Here is a 17,456-nt window from a genome sequence, read left to right on the forward strand (position 1 = left end):
TCACTTGCTGTTTTTCACAAGCTGCAGTAAGTTGATGAATAACTGACTGTAAATAAAGGTTACTGGCCTTTCACAATTTTAGTCTTTGTTTTCAGTTGCTTTTGACTTGCTGGACTTAGGAAATAATATTTCATGCTTCAAGTTCAGGTGTTATCTAGGAAAATTTATGCATGTCAAATGAATCCTTCCAATTTTTTTGGACAATCTGGATAAATCAGAATTTGGAAAAGCAGTGGAGGTTACAGGCACTTCATAAAAGACAAGGGATGGAGTATAGCTAATATTGCAACAGAAACTGAGAGCACGTAACAGAATAAGAAGTGTGTAAAAGTCATCAGAGCAGCTAAAAAAGAACCAAAATTCCTGAGTTCCACCATCTTTTATCTACATGAAACCAACTGGCAAAGCACCTTGTTCTCCTTCGGCATAATACCATAGACAGAAAAATAGCTATCACTTAATCTGTTATTAAATGAAGAGATACTGGAACTAGATGTCCCAGACTTTCTATGTATGTATACAACTATAAAACAGATTGTGATGCCACAGGATAGAATTTTTCTTTTTTGAAGAAAAAGCAAATTGAAAAAGTATATGCACAAAAATTGTCAGAATTATGGAACTGAAAGTTCAAACTCTTACATATTTAACTGTAATTAATCTTTTTTGTGCTTGTACATTAAGATAAGGTTGTGAACTAGTTTAAAAAATCAATAAGGCTTTTCCTTTGGATGCACATGCAGGGAATAGAGTCTTATCCCCAAGATATTGAGGGCAGGATTGACTAGTGCATATGGCCTTTTACTTTTATATCACTGTTTCATGACTCTGGACTTGGTCAAGAAAATGCATAGTTCCCACAGCTTTCCTGCTTTGATTGGTTCTTTCGGTTCATAAGGCAAAACTCCCGAGTCAAGCAGAGATCTGAAGGGTAGTGTTATGGCACAGAACATGGAACTCATTGTAACTGGAGTCATATATGGGATTCACATCAGGAACAATAATTATTTCATACTTTGTGCCTGAAGATCATTTACATAGAAATCTGACAGCTTCAGAGGTTTCAGAGCAAAGTTGAACTTCTCACGCACTATTAGGCAGAGCTCACTATTCTAGGAAGTACTGCGAGTAACTCAGTGTTGGCCTCCATTTGCAATTTCTTGTTATTTTGAGAACTCTGTCTATAGGATTCATGCTGTATGGACACATATAACAGTGATTTTTAGGAAGTCTTAAAACCCCTTCTACCAGAAGTACAAGGATCTTTGCTAAAAACTTGCATATTTACAAATTGCATACATTATAACACACTACAAGACAGCTGCTTTTTTTTCCTCATAGACATCTTTGAACTGTTTTAACTAGAGAAGTCTGAGAAGAACATGAGATCAGTGCCTTTTTTACAAGTGTTTTGGGATTTTTAATGGCCACAAAGTACGTAGAGCTTCACCTTAACTTGTATGGCTGAACATTTCTTGAAGCACTATGGATAAAATGGGAATAGATCTCCCGAGACATATAAACTCCAGATTTAACACAGTTTGAAAATTAGGTGCACTGGGGTAATGTTCCAAAAAAGCTTCAAAGCCAGTCACCCTTGCAGGTGTTGAATACCTATGGCCCCTTTTCTCCTTGTGTTTAATTTCCTGTTCATTACTGAATGTGCGCTTTGTGCCCTTTCACTTCAACAACTTTAGCAAATATCATCCTACAAAACAAGCCTTTTAAAATTCCTGACTTGTCCAAAAACTTGATACCAGTAACAGGAGAAAAGAGAAAAAAATAATATAACCCTTGCCATTTTCAATGTCTTTCAGCAAAATATTTTTCTTTTTCTAACAACTGAATCTAGTCTGCATTCTTAGCTGTTACCTCCCCCTTCCTGATGCATCTAGCATAACAGACCTAAAGTTTATTTCTGATAACATGGATTTAGTTGCTGGAACTAGCATAATTTCCTTTCATGTGAACTGTTCTAAACTCTCTCGTTCTCTGGAATTTTGCATTCTGTTGCATACAGTACAGATTTTATCACAGTCTTTATTGTCTGGTAGATTCTTGATTGTTTTGTTTTGTTTTGTTTTGTTTTGTTTTGTTTTGTTTTGTTTTGTTTTGTTTTGTTTTGGTTTGGTTTGGTTTGGTTTGGTTTGGTTTGGTTTGTTTTGGTTTGTTTTGTTTTGTTTTTTATGGACACCTTAACAGCCAAACTGCTCTAGGAAAACATTTCAGAGAAAATGAGAAACTGTGCCACCCAGTAATTTGTATGGACTGTGGCTTCAAAGAACATGACCTGCTTTTCCACATTTGTTTAGAGAGAATATTTACTCAGAAGTTGCTTGGACTCCTTTGAAATAGGATGAAACCGATGGAGCTATTCTTTACATCTATGAGATGATCTATATTTTAAACAGCTGACAAAGCATAATTGGTTAAGGTACATTAAGAACTTGCAATCACATGCAATTCTTTTGAATTAATTTGCATTCTTCTAACCTATGGTCATGTAGTTTTTCTTTTTTTTTTTCATTTATAGTATATAAAACTTATAGAATATTGAATACTAATACATCGGTAACTAACAATTGCATATAATTTCTTGTTCTGTTTGGACTAGTCCATGTTTAGATACAAGTAGGGTTTCCCAGAACATAGAGCATTGTCAGAGTTCCAGTAAGCTAATAAGAATCTTATCATTAATTTCAAAGAGCTGGAGATCAAGCTGCATACAGAGAATCACATATATTATTACGAATCATTATGATCATGTGAATTATTATGATCATATGGTTATGAATATATGAATCAAAAAATGAGAGCCAAGGAAGACTTTTCAGAAACATAAAAATTCATAGAAATAAGAGGTCTTACAAGGTCAGAAGAGAGCTGCATGTAGAGGTTTCCAATTTAATCTTCTCAGCATGTCAACTGGCATACTGGAACACATCCCTCTCCTTAAAGCAACATCTCTCCCTACAAAGTCCACCAAATTCAATATGTGGCTTACTTCTGGGTAGGAACCCATTTGTCTGAGAAATTGGTAGTACTGGGACTTAGTTCATGTTTTTCTGTGGGCATGAACCAGCCTAATTGGTTCATAAAGGTGACCCTGGGAGCACTTCTGTAGTTTCTCAGTGTAAGGGGTCAGCAAGTAGAGCACTGAGCCAAAAATGTAGAGGTATTTTATAATATTCCTGATCTTTTAACTGTAGACGAACATTTGCACACTGAAGTAGAGATTTCAGGATTAAAAAAAGGTAGACATGGACACTTTAAAATGGATCCCTTAATATTCCAGGGAGCACAGTATATGGATAAATCATCGTGAGACTATTATTTTTCTTGTGTAGTTGGATATGTAGAATCAGTAAAAAGCACTTGAGACTCCTAGGAGGGTTTGTGAAATAAAAACACTCCTCACTGAGGAGTAGTTATACATCCAAATGATTCTGCTGTCATATGAAAAACTGCTCAACTAAATGATTAAAGGCTTGCTATCTTGTTGCAAGACAGTATGGTTTTCAACAGAATATTGACTTCACTGGGGCTATTTTCATAGGCTAGCACCAGGGAAAAAGGTTCCCACTTCAGTTTTTGTTAGTGAAGGTTTTGATCCTTTTTCAGGGAAGCAATGTGTCACAGATTCATGGATAAATAAGTTTCTATATTAAAAAAAATAAAAGATGCTATTATAAAAAAAAGTGAAACAAACAAAATTAATAATAGTTTTAAGCAAAAATTGACAGTGAATTGACAAAGCAGGAGTTAAAAAGTCAGTGTTATATGTTAAATTTTTGCATATGAGTACAACTAGCATATTTATTTTATATTTTGAGAACATAACGGGTGAGCCAAAATACACATAATTAATAAACATGGATTAAAAAAGTCCAAATTCAATTTGTAATTAAATATATATGAATATGTAGGCACCTGGTAGACACTAGTGGCGTTTTCCTGTTCTACCATAGTCGCATTTGATAAATATTAATATTTAAAGATTGATAACGTGCATTATGTCTGCAATATACCTCATGACTATCTGGGAATAAAAATGTTTCCTGAAGTCAGGTAGGCCCAGCATGAATTGGTACTGGAAATATGTGTAATGACTGCCTACATCTTACACAGGAGCTTCCTTATTGGTACGTGACTCTGGTTCACTTTAATCTTTCTAATGTGTCTGCAAATAGGTCAGCAAAATCAATATATTACATTTATATAACAGCTCCCCTCACCCTTTTATTTCACAAAAATAAGCTATACCAGTAAATGAGAGGTTTTCCAGGCAGGGTTTACTTATGCTGAACACAGCCATGTTGGTAAGCAATTACATCCCCACAGCCTCAGCCAAGACATATATGACAATTATTTATCAAAGTATTTGTTCTTTGCCAGATGTAGGGGGTAAGTGGTTCTTGTGAAAGGGGCAGTGCTTTACTGTCACCCACTGAGGTCTCCTTTTAGCACACACGTATAGCACATACGGTCTCCTTTTCCACTACTGTACTTCAGAGACACTTTTGTGAAGACCCAGACCTAAGTGTGTTTTGTCTCAAACTCTTTGAGCATTGCTACAGGAAAGGTGTGATCGGAGGAAAGGGTCCTGCAGAGGTGGGGCAACTCTGTGCTGAACCATCTTCCTGCTCCACTTTGAGACTTGTGCTTAGTCCTGCCCCATCTCACTTCCTGGAGAAGGGCTGCCTGCACACGCACAAACAAAACAGCTGAAAAATCTACTTTATGTGAGAGGCATGCATCTACTTTATGTGAGAGGCATCCAACCATAAAAGGACATGGATTGGGTCCCCTCGCTCTCTTTTTCCTCTTTGTCTCTTTGTCTCTCATTTTTTGCCTGGGCTCTGGATCAACATACGCAACCAATGTGGAATATAATGACTAGTAATATTCTTTGTTCTGTCTCCCTTTCTGTCTTGTTTTCTTCCATTGATTTGCCAGGGCAAAGCACGGCTATAATATTCTATTCCATACTCCATTCTGAACTTTGTTGTGGGAGCAGGGAGATTGTGGAGGTGTGTTGTGGCTTGTGAGCCAGCACCTTTTGAGGCAGAAACCTTTTGTTGTGGGAGTTGAGAACTTCCTGAAGTGTACTGCACAAAATTAAGGGCTTGTTAGCCCCCGCTCTTGTGGAAATGTATTGTAAGAATTTAAGTGCTTGTTAGCCAACACCCTGTGAGTCTAAAACAGTGGGCTGGTCACCAGAGTTAAGTTGACCATACAAAAAAAACATGAGTTTCCTGACATGTGCCCAGTGTGAGCCTGATGACAACTTATAATGAACATCACACTCCTACAGGTGGGTCATGACACGTAGACACTCTGCTTTTCCTTTCTTAGTCTGAACACAGTATCTCTGAAATCACGTCAGTGTATGGTAACTTCGATGATCAGTATGATAAGAAGCTGTTAGTACTTAATGTATATTTCCAGATAATTCACCCAAAGGAGCATCTCTTTCCAATATTTTTCAGAGCATCAGTTATCTGCTACAGTGACATACTTGGTATATTTCATATCTTCTTACTAAGCTCTTTGTCACCACATCTCACTGTCAGTAGCACTTTGGGCTGTCAGAAAGTTACTGAAGGAGGAAAAGCTTTCTTACCTAACTGAGCTGCTGCCAGCATCAAGGTCTTGTGCTGTCACTGCACCTATGATGGTCCCCACGGGTGTGTCCTCATAGACCTCCATCGTGTAGACAGGTTTGCTGAACACTGGAGGTTCATCCATGTCCAACACATTTATCTTCACGGTGGCAGTATCTTTGAATGGACCCACTGAGTGAAATCGATGGTCAAGATGGAGATTGGAGGCCTCGACTTTAAAGGTGTATGCCTTTTTCGTTTCGAAGTCTAATGGCTGCAGAAAGAACAAAAGCAAAACATGAGATTTGACTAAGAATTAAACATTGCAAAATTACTTTTGTTGTATTAGTATGAAAAAAATGAAGATACTTTTAGTGTAAAATTCGTCTCCTGAGCTAACCAATCATCTAAGTTTGTTTTGCAGTTCATCTCATGATAAGGTGGTTTCTGAAATACTCCAGGTGAATCATAGCCAGGAAATGACTGCTTCTGCACACCAAAAAAATCAGGATGACTGGCATGGATGTAAACAGTTACGCTGTAGATGTCTGAAGTTAAATGAGTGAGATTCATCTCTTGCAAATGAGCTGAATGCAGGTTAGTCAGAGATTTGCATTTACAAGTCCTATGCACAAGCAATCAGCCATCTCTAGCTGATCCAGCTCCTTAAATAGAACACTTCTATTTTTTTAGCAGGAAGAGCTTTCAGAAGACCATGACAGTGATGGAGATAAGCTCAAATAAAAACTCTGATATATAACAATGGGTCAAACCAAACTTAAAGTATGGTTTGGAATGTGAATTCTAACTTGATCTGAGCAAAGTTTTTCCTGTAAAATATCTTAACAGTGAACTGCTATTCACACCATATGTTTGAGCTGCATGTACTCTGCAAAATGCAGACTTTGGCTCTGCCTTATGATACTGTAGGTGTAATCATGAGGTCTTGAAGATGACATGACAGCTTTTGTGTACTTATCTGAGCTTTTGATGGAAATGTACCCTGCAATCAGGTTGTTTTGATGTGGGTTTCTGTCAACGCATATCAATTTAGTGCCTTTAGTTTTAGAAAAGTAATCATCTCAAAACCCTTAATGCAGTCTTATTTACTTGAAAAGATGCAGAAACTTTATTTTCATTTAAAGGGTTTATTTAGCTGAATGGGCTTTCTTGTTGTTTTTAATGTTTCTAACAAAGCCTTTTCCTGATGTCTGTGTAACACTGGCACCTAGTGGTTTCTGTCTATAATTGTTAAGTTGGAAATTTTCTAACAGGAAAGAATATGCTTTCTGGAAACGAGAGCACGTTCACGTGTATGAAAAAGAATATTTCAATGCCTGCTATTTTTTTGCCCAGTGTTTCCAGTACTTTGTCACAGCCAGGATAGATTGAAATTCTGCCATTTTCTGTCCTTGTCACAAAAGGACATAACTGGCCAGATGACTGACTAGCATAAATTGAAGTATCTCCATTAAAATCAATTGAGTTACCTTGACTTGCGTTAGCTGAACAGCTAGCATATTTATTTTAAATCCTTATGAAGAACTTCATAATTTTACTAGACTAGATGTTCAGTCTTTTCTGAGCTTCAGACATAAAATTAGCCATATAAGTCTCAATGCCATAAAAATAATCAGGCTTGAAAGCAATCCACTACCACACAAAATCATCCTCCTACAGACAGAATTCCCAGAAAAGCCAACATGAGTTGCACCATCCTGTCTGGACTGATAGAAAGAAGAAGAAACTCAGGCTGAGAAGAAACAGAAAAAAATTAAGTCTGGTAGATCTTGTGCCCCAGTGGTAAAACTCTAAGCTATTGTCTTCACTACAAATAGACACATTGCTCCATTATCCAAATTGTTGCTACACTGTGTTTTCAGTTTCTATACTACTCATGCTCACCATTATGCATTGCCAAACAAATTTTCCCCCAACAAAAAACTCCCTCCAACTCTTCTCCAGATATTTATATAAATGGCTCACATATTTTCAAAAATTATAATAAGAGGAGAAATCTGTTTTAGTTTAAAGAACTAATCTGGAGAGGAAAAAGTCCAAGTATGAGGAGTTAACCTAGAGATAAATGATGAAGACAGGGAAAGCAAGAAATCTAAGCTCTCATGTAGGTAGTAATACCATGTAATGCCTTGTATGTGTCTTTCATATCCCCAAAATTGTGTTAAAACTGTTCAGACTGGCTCCTGTTATGCATCAGTATATTTGCAGAGAGATGGATTAATGGAAAGAGCCATAATTCATGCAGTCCTTGCAGACTGTCTTTCAACAAATTACTCTTCAAGTCAGGAATACCAAATCACGGTGCATGGCTAGTGCCTAGTTGCAACTTTTCATGATGTAAGTGGAACAGAAAGCAGTAAGATTTCAAGGAATTCTGTCTATTGGTATGCTCAGACCAGCATATTTCACTGCACAGGTACCCAGGAAGCAAATAAAGTGGTTACATTGTTTCTCTACTCACCAGCATTATGGGGCAACACTAAGGTATGTTTTTGAAAAGACACTGTGATCCCAAGAAACGATAATGTTTTCCCACTGTAACCTCAGAGCTACTCATCCTCTATTGCTATCCTTCTATAAGTCTGATGATAAATATAGTTAGAGGTTAAGCAATATGTAGCCAATGCAAAGCACAGATGGCAGTCAAAATATGAAGAGTCAGGCTGAAAATGATGAGTCATCATCAGAAGAAGAAATCAGTGACAGATTCCCACAAAATAGCAGAATTTAGCCTTTAGCCTAAGTGAGCCTCAACTGCAACTGAAATGTGTGGAGAGATAAGAAATATTGCAAGTAGTAAACCTAGGACTAAATTTCAAAAAGAAAAAGATTTTGTACAACACTGAGTGTACCATTAGCAAATTTGCAGATGATACCAAGCTGGAGGGGAGTGTCAATCTACTGGAGGGTAGAAGGGCTCTGCAGAAGGACCTGGACAAGCTGGAGAGATGGGCAGAATCCAATGGTATGATGTTTAACCAGACCAAGTACCGGGTCCTGCACTTTGGTCACAACAACCCCATGCAGTGCTACAAGCTGGGCACAGAGTGGCTGGAGAGCAGCCAGACAGAAAGGGACCTGGGCGTTCTGATTGACAGGAAGCTGAACATGAGCCAGCAGTGTGCCCAGGCGGCCAAGAAGGCCAGTGATATCCTGGCCTGGATAAGGAACAGTGTGGCCAACAGGACCAGGGAAGTGATTCTTCCCCTGTACTCGGAAATGGTGAGACCACACTTTGAGTGCTGTGTCCAGTTCTGGGCCCCTAAGTTAAGGAAGGACACTGAGGTGCTGGAAAGTGTCCAAAGAAGGGCAATGGGGCTGGTGAAGGGACTCGAGCACAAGTCCTATAAGGAGAGGTTGGGGGAGCTGGGGTTGTTAAGCCTGGAAAAGAGGAGGCTCAGGGGAGACCTCATCACTCTCTACAACTACCCGAAAAGAGGTTGTAGCCAGGTGGGCATCGGTCTTTTCTCCCAGGCAGCTATCAGTAAGACAAGAGGGCATGGTCTTAAGCTCTGCGTGGGGAGGTTTAGGTTGGATATTAGGAAGAAATTCTTTACAGAGAAAGTGATCAAACATTGGAATGGGCGGCCCAGGGAGGTGATGGAGTCATCATCCCCAGAGGTATTTAGGAAGAGATTGGATGTGGCACTTAGTGCCATGGTCTAGTCGACAAGGTGGTATTGGGTCAAAGGTTGGACTGGATGATCTCAGAGGTCTTATCCAGCCTAGTTAATTCTGTAATTCTGTGATATCATGCAACAAAAGAATATGGTTTTAATATCTTGTGTTTATGAGGAGTCCCTGATGCAATTTATTGATCAGTTCTGGTCTTCCCAAATTTGCACAGTTGAACCTTAGAGATGGCACTGACAGTCTCAAATTTTAACATTTGTCTGATATGTCCAGAGTCTGCCTGAAAATAGAAGAACCGAATTTCTTCCTTACTCTCAGGCAAAACTGTTCAGATTTTTGTTTTTAAAGATGTTAAAAAAGCAGTTTATTATGTTTATTTTTTCAGTAGATACCACTAAAATCTGTCAAGGAAATGAGTGAAAATATTGTTCACACAATATTTTGGCTGCATTAAAGAAAACGAACAAACAAACAAACAAAATCCCAGAAAAAACAAACAAGTGCTTTCCTGTTACATAATAAATGTCTGAGAGGGCTCAGTACCATTTGTATTTAAAATGCGGAATTCTGGTAAGGGTAAAAACATAGGAGAATGATTGAATCTTACCAAAAAACCCAAACCTGTAAGGTTATTAAAATATCTTTGAATTAATCAGATTTTAATGGAATGACTTCATAGATTGTTTTTATAAATTAACCTATTGAAATGTTTACTCCCTCTATGGAATAATTTTATATATAATATAACATAACATAATATATATAATATATTATATATAATATAATATATAATATATTGTATAATATAATAATATTATAATAATGTAATTTCATGTAAAAAGTAAGTTTTAGTAAGGCTTTTATTTTGTAAAAGTTTTTTTCCACAGTAAAGAGAATTCATGCTAATATTAAGGCAGTCCTATTAACAGTGAACTATTCAATAATCAAAGGAGTATTTCTAATTGATATTCTAAGTACCAGTGACAGAATAGATGTATTTGACCCCCCAAACTTGTTGTCATTTGCCTTTTCCTATGTTGCAGTTACAAGCTGCTCTTAAAATTGCCTAGTAAAGCACTATCAGCATATACACATCTGTGCACAGCAAAGGCATTCTACAAATCCAAGAATCAAATAACACATAATGACAAATCACCTTACCTTGCAACTCTGGAAGTACCACAAATGGACTTATTTAGTATGACTAGGAGAGCATAAAATTAGCTCTGTGTTAGAAACAAACATTTTTAAATGTTGCTGATTTCCAAATTCAGGGCAGAAGTTAAGAAATGCTGCTATATAGATGCATCTGTATCTGAAATTTTTTATTAGATAGATAGATAGATAGATAGACGATAGATAGATAGATAGAAAGAGAGAGAGAATTAAAGAACTGAAAGAAAAAAAAGAAAAAAAGCTGTGAAAGATATAATGAATTCTGATGACAAGCATGACAAGGGTGGGAAAAGAACTATCCCATCAGTTTGTTCTGATTCACAAAGATCAAATCCGAAGGGAGTATTTCAAGATTTGAAAGTATTTCAAGAGTATTTCAAGATTTGAAGTGAGCAAAATACATGTGTGCTCTGTATCTGGAGAAGGGGAAGGGGTGACCAGTGTCAGGGGTTTTGTTTGCTGCTTTCAAGCACCTCACCTGTTTCCAAAGGTGCCTTTCCCTGCTCTAGGGAAATACAAACCCAACAGCTCTATCTGCAGTCCACAGAGACTGAAGATCTCCTCTTCCGTGCTCCTCCTGACATTCTTCTTTGAGTGCTGTGCTCTTTGTGGTTGTGTCTGCACACAGTTCACCATTTTCTGCCTGTACTGAAGGACTTACTATGCCTGCTCTTCCTCCTCAAAATGCAAAACTACAATTCCTACTCACACAAACTTATGAGTTATGATTACAGGCAGACAGTTCCTATGCGCACAGCTGCGGAGGGAATTCCCTGTCTCTGGCAAAAGAAGAGGTGGTGAGGGATGAGCAATCAGTACAGTTTTGGTAGTAAAGCAAGTAGTAGCTCTAATGCAGTTCTCACTGAAGGACACCGGGAGTCTGCCTTATGCTCACTGTTGTGTTGTACAGGTGCTATCAGACTGCTCTTACATTATAGCAATGCCCCAGTGCTACATACATGCACTGTCCCATGAGCAAGACAACTCAGTTTAGCCAGCAGCCAATGCTGACTGCAATTAAAAGCTTCTTAAAAAGTTGCTCCTGAAGGTACAAGGAAGCACACACTCCAAATACTTCCCTGCAGCTACTGGTTATGTTCATCTTCCCCACAGTTTCTGTGATTTATCATCACTAAAGCTACTCTTTCTGTAGTAGCTATGACATGCTGTGATTTCATGGCTACAGCTTTTTCACCTGTTCAGTTAGTAGTGATGCACAATGTACAAAAAAGTAAGATGTAGATGTTCCCTGAGCTTCCATTGGGCCATGTGGAGAAGTTCATGCAGTATAGTGGAGCAGTGTAGTACCAGGTGAAGCCTAAAAATATATATTTTTTTTTTTTTTACTGTGTTTTAATGACACACTGCACAAATTAGTAAAGTGATGTCTTGAAGTAGAGCAAGTTCAGTGCTTGAACCCTACTCAGTTTCTTGATTAGCTCATGCTGAGCTAATTCAAAAGCTTCTGTGCACAATAGGCCTATTGTATAAACTCATCCTTAGTTTCATAAATATAGTACCAACTGTTCAGTGAAATTTGGACCCTCCTATTGTCCTTTACTGTTTTGCCTGTGATTAAAAATTTCAAAATCTGGAGCTTGCCTAGGACTGAACGCAACTGAGGCCACTATGCTCTGTTATGAAGATGATGGAGATGATCTCTTCTCTCACCTTGCTTCTGGTAGCTTACACTCACTGTAGTTTGCTGAAGCATTCAGATAGGATGGCAGATATTACATAAATATCAAATGTAATAAGCATTGTATTAAACTGCACTACACAAGGTATGAAATTGTAATTCTGTTCCTAATATAGTAATATTTCTTACTCTTAAAGAGAACTGTATACAGCACTATCCTAAAGCCAAGCATTTACTCCTCTTTTTTCCTTTATTTTTTTCATTTTTAAAGAGGAAACTATTACAGTACTAACCACACAGTGGAGCTAAATGGCATTTGGATCATTTATGTAGCAGAATATAAAAAAAGCTATTTCATTCCTAATGTATGTAATTAACACAACAGTAGTAGTAGCGAAACTTATATTAGATCATACCATACAAATAAATGAGCAACCAAAACAGATGATTTAAGATCTGCAACTTGTCCAGCTGTAGCTTTTTGTGCCCATTTAGCATCCTAGAAGCAGAGAATGGCCTTTTGCCTCTGCCAACACATTTAGCGTGCTGAAAAGAACAGTTTAGCCTGTGCAATTTTTTTATCATCAAATATATTTTCCACACAAAATAAATGTAGTCCAGAAAGGCTTCATTTTTCTCAATTTTGATATAGAAATCTCTCCATTTTTTTTGCATAACAAAACCCAAAAAAGCGTCTATGCAGTAACTGACATTTTCTGGTTGCAAAAAATTTTTCAGGGAAATTAAAATCAAACTTTTTAAATGGTTTGGAAATGGCTCAGCACTGAATAACTGCTGAATAACTGAATAACTTACAACATCAGAATATGCTACGACACAGAGTAAAGTGCAAACCAGTTTTTAAAGCATTTTTTATTAGTGGCTTTGACTGTTTATTATTGATAACTCATATTTGAATTAATATAATTAATAATTGAATGTGTTGGTCGCACTCATTCACCAGCTTTCATTTTATTTAAACGAGGACTTATATGAATACCTAACTTATGTAATTGCATAATCCCACAGATCAAATCAGTGTTCTGAGCATCATGCAATGTAAAATTGCTTCTCTGCAGGCAAATGAATAGTGCTATTGCAGGCCTGTACAGTACAGGTAGCATGCATTTTAATAGTGGTCTACAGAATTGTGAATGTCCAGTACTTCTGAAAATCTGAAAACTGCAACCCATGAAAACACATTTACATTACTACAAGTGAAGAGAATACAAAAAGACAACTGAGTGAACAATATCTTTGAGAATCTAGATTGCTCTTGTTTAGCCTGGGATCAAACAAGGAACTTAAGTGGACGATTCCAAAATATTGTAAACACTTGGATCATTTAAAGTTTAGTGTAAGGGATCTTTTCCCTGAGAAAAGTTTTGTGAAAGGCAATATGTAGAGTCAGTATAAAGGCATTCCTTGCTGGAGAACCTGTGTGTTATGTTTATCTTCCTTACTCCTGCATAGAACAAAGCTGGTATTTCCTGATCTTCACATATTGCAACTGTCCCTAGGCTCACTATGATGATGATTAAGAAGGGATTAGGATTATACTTTTTTCCCTCCTGTTCAGTGACAGAGATCTAATGATAGATTAGATTACGTTAGGCAACATCAACTAACGTTCTACTGTTGTAAAAGTGCTCTAAATTTTCAGATTATACTATATCTTGTTATTGAAAAGACTAAATATATGCAGTAAAATACAGTTACTGTCTCTAAAGTATCTGGATACAGAACTGGTTGTGTTAATTTTATTTTTTTCAAGTTAGTGGTTCAGTTAGATACTATGTAATTACCCATATAGCAGTCTCAGAAGTGGCCAAGCATTTTGCCTGTGACAGTCCTAAAATAATTGTATCAGGCAAATTCATATGTCTATGCTCTTTGTCAGCAAAAAATAATATATGCATGTTGTTGGAACCTGCATTGACAATTTGAATGCTTTCTCTATAGTATCAAATACATATATACTTAACCATAAGTATGGAAAAATTCTATTATGTATAAAAACAAGCAGCATAGCTGAGGCTTAGGACTAATCCAGGGAGAACTAAATTCTATCAAAAACCTGCTCTTAATGATCAAATATTCATTTTGCAATGGTTCCCACTCACTGCCATTTCTGACTGGCACTGCATATGGAGGGGCATGCAGCTGCTCAGCTTGACAGTTCCAAATGGATCTATTTTTGAGTCACTTGCATAAAGGGAAAAAGGTGATCAGAATGTTTTTTTAAATGAAACAAAATCTAAAAATTCACATTAGGAGGAAACAGTGCACTCAAACTTTTAGTCTGAATAGAAGAGAGGGTATGAAGAGGGCAAAGAGTTTTTGTCTCTGACAAATTACTTCCTGTGGGTATAGTGGCTTTCATTTTATGTCATTAAAACCAGCAGAAGAGTAAGTCATCATCTTGTCCTTTAATGTACCCACAGATAATTTACTATTTCCCAGGTCAAGAGGCTGAATCCAGGACTTCCATTATTAGAATGAATATAATGCAAATATAGATCCATGGTCAGAACCAGGGAAATTTAAGTACCAAAATTCTAAATTTTATTGGAACTAAAGCTTCAATTTTCCTAAAGCTTATTTTAAAACACATGTCCAGAACTCTTTCATTCCCAGACCCTCGTGAAGTGCTCAACTCATAGTCGCATTCATTTTACAAAATTTACACCTACAAGCATGAACTGTCTATAAAATATAACTATGCCTTTCAAAATGAGCTGGTGGTTCAGATTTCTTTCTACTGAACAAGTTGATCATTGGTGTATATGTATGCCTGGGCTCAAAAAACAACCACTGGTTAGAATGTGACACTCCTGGTTTAGTATCTCTCCTACTGAGTGTTTTAATCACTAAATTCTGAATGACACACATCTTTTCCATCTTTGAAATTCATAGATTCAGTAATCTTGAACTTTTTCTAGTACACTAAAGCAACATCAACAGCTGAGATGCAGTGTGTTGCCCTGCATGAATATCTGATAACCAGTTATTTGGGACACAGTTATGAGACTGGAAGCAGCACATAGCAATTTGCAACAATTTGGGACTCCTCTACCCTGAATAAAAATTGTGTTCACCACATTACTGTACAATGGACTCATTATTTAAATAACAAAGTCAAAATTCTCAAAATAAAATGCTTATAAGTCATAATGAAGTACATTATCTCAAGCATAAAATATAGCTCTTTCATTCCATGCTCTGCAACATTTTTTGTATGATTTTAGGTGGAAAACTTCCCATAAGAGAAATTATACTTTCTAGACGGAGATAAGAATTACTTCTTTGCCATAACATTATTTATGAAAAGTCACACCTATGTGAAATGAAAGACTAAACTTCAATGCCTTTTAAGATAATGACCACAATCACACATTCTAATACAGAGGCAAACTACTCTGTGTTACTGATAAGGTAAAGTTGTTTATTGTTTAATTCTCTTACCTAATTTCTCATTTGAGCCATAGGCACATCCACCCATTGGTGCCACATACCTTTTTCAGTTTAATGACTCCTTCCTGGGTGTTCTCATCTGTTGTGATGTCAAACAAGTTTCCTCCATCTCCTGGAACTATGTTGTACTCTATTTCAGCATTTTTCCCAAAATCAGGGTCCACAGCTCTGATCCGTCCAATAGCAGAACCAACATGAGAGGACTCAGGTACTTTTAAATGGAAGATACCTGTGATAAAGTGGAAGACAGTCATTCTTGGGATTTCTTGATAATTAACACAGTATTTCTGATTAAAGTCATGGAACCTGGGCAAAATAAAAAGACTTAAATAATCTGATTAAAATTAGGAGATCAAAACAACAAAGGATTAGAAAAATATACGTTTGTTTTACCCATTGATTTCCCCTAGTTTCTAGGTTTTATCCAATGCAACTTTAAAGGCCTTAGCATATCTATATCTTCAGATATATATCTATTTTTCTATCTTTAATTTTGTATGTTTGGATGACTATTTTGAATTAAACTGTAGACAGTACATGTTTGTAGGCATTTTCCTCCTTCTAATTTTTTTTGGAGCAAATATATCTATGGATTTCATAGCAGTTGAAAGGAAAAATTCAGTGGAAAAAGGGTTTCCACCCATTTCTTTAGAAGTCAGTATTATAAATATATGTTAAACTCCTTGGGGAGAAAACTTAATGAGTATTGTTTATACTAGAGCCACCAGAGGGTGCTCTTACTAAAATTTTCTAGCTAAACATTAATTTTTAGCTTTGAATGCTGTTATTTTCAGATTATTTACTACTAGCGGTAATAAAAAATTTAAAACTCTCCCCCTCCCCTCCAAAATTATGCACTTTTAAAATAAGCATTGCTGCCAATATGTGAGGGGAAAATGGTTTCATTCAGGGAAAAAGCTACATTGAAAAACGCTAGACATCGGAGTTCAAAGAGATAAAAGAAAAAGTCCAAAGCAGTTTGAGGCAGCCTTGACTTTAGCAACAGCAGTAGCAGCAGGCCAGGTTTATAACATGGTGCCCTGACTTATTTCACTGCTCCCAAAGTGTCTGTCTTCCTTGCTGAGCTGCACCTCTCACAGGAGTTGATACTCCGCACAGCTGCCAGTGAACACCACCATGACCAGTATTTACAGTGGGCAGGCAGCTCACCTTTCTTCATGCAGCATCCTTTGCTACCAACAACTCTTGAAGCTGATTTGGAGCCCAGGATGTTTGATTCACTTCATCCTGGCTCTCAACAAACCTAGCCCCATCATTTGGTTTTCCTGGGTCAATGGTCCGCAGCTCTCACAGAGCAATCCCTTCAGAAAACATCAGCACTGGCCTGATCAGTTCCTCTACACGTGAACACGTCGGAGGAAATTTACACCTCTTTTTCAACAGCATAGCAGGGCACGCAGCTGTGACTAGTGGGAGGCATATTAGAGGGATGTCTGAGAGATTTCTGCCCGGCAGTGGTTCAGTCACACATCACAAAATGAGGCTCTGAGAAGTTGTATATTATGTATCAGCAGGATAGATGACTTTCACATCCAGCCACTGAATTAAACAGTAGACGCTGTTCCCTGTCATCTCCTTACAATGCACACTGTGTCAGCTTTTTCAGCTTTACAATATTTCCAGGTGAGGAAAAAAATGACATTTGCACTGCTGGATTAGGAGCAAACCTACTCTTTTGTGAGCTAGTAGTTTGTGCTGTGGTACCTATATAATTGTCTGTTTGATTTCCTCTAAAAAAACCTCTTTTGTCTGCTTCCTCCCTCTGCCCATCAGTATGCAAAGTATACCAGAAGGCAAAATTTGCTTTGTGTGTTAGAGAGAATCCCTGTAAGTAAAGGTGGCTTGTGTCAGCATTCATGTTTGGACATCGCCATGTATAGCTTTGTATT

The 17,456-nt window shown here is 37.2% G+C and overlaps 1 protein-coding gene across 1 annotated transcript in view; it reads right to left on the reverse strand.

Moving 5' to 3' along the window:
* CDH12 (cadherin 12) overlaps nucleotides 1-17,456 on the reverse strand; it is a 529,677-nt gene that overhangs the window by 31,705 nt on the left and 480,516 nt on the right. Inside the window, exons 8-9 of the mRNA XM_017809416.1 lie at nucleotides 15,588-15,775; nucleotides 5,624-5,877 (exon numbers count right to left, since the gene is read on the reverse strand). Of these exons, the coding sequence (XP_017664905.1) occupies nucleotides 5,624-5,877; nucleotides 15,588-15,775 (442 nt within the window). The remainder of the gene's footprint in view (nucleotides 1-5,623; nucleotides 5,878-15,587; nucleotides 15,776-17,456) is intronic.

Source organism: Lepidothrix coronata, unplaced genomic scaffold (assembly GCF_001604755.1).
Source record: "Lepidothrix coronata isolate B3197 unplaced genomic scaffold, Lepidothrix_coronata-1.0 Scaffold26, whole genome shotgun sequence".
NCBI classification, from domain to species: Eukaryota; Metazoa; Chordata; class Aves; order Passeriformes; family Pipridae; genus Lepidothrix; species Lepidothrix coronata.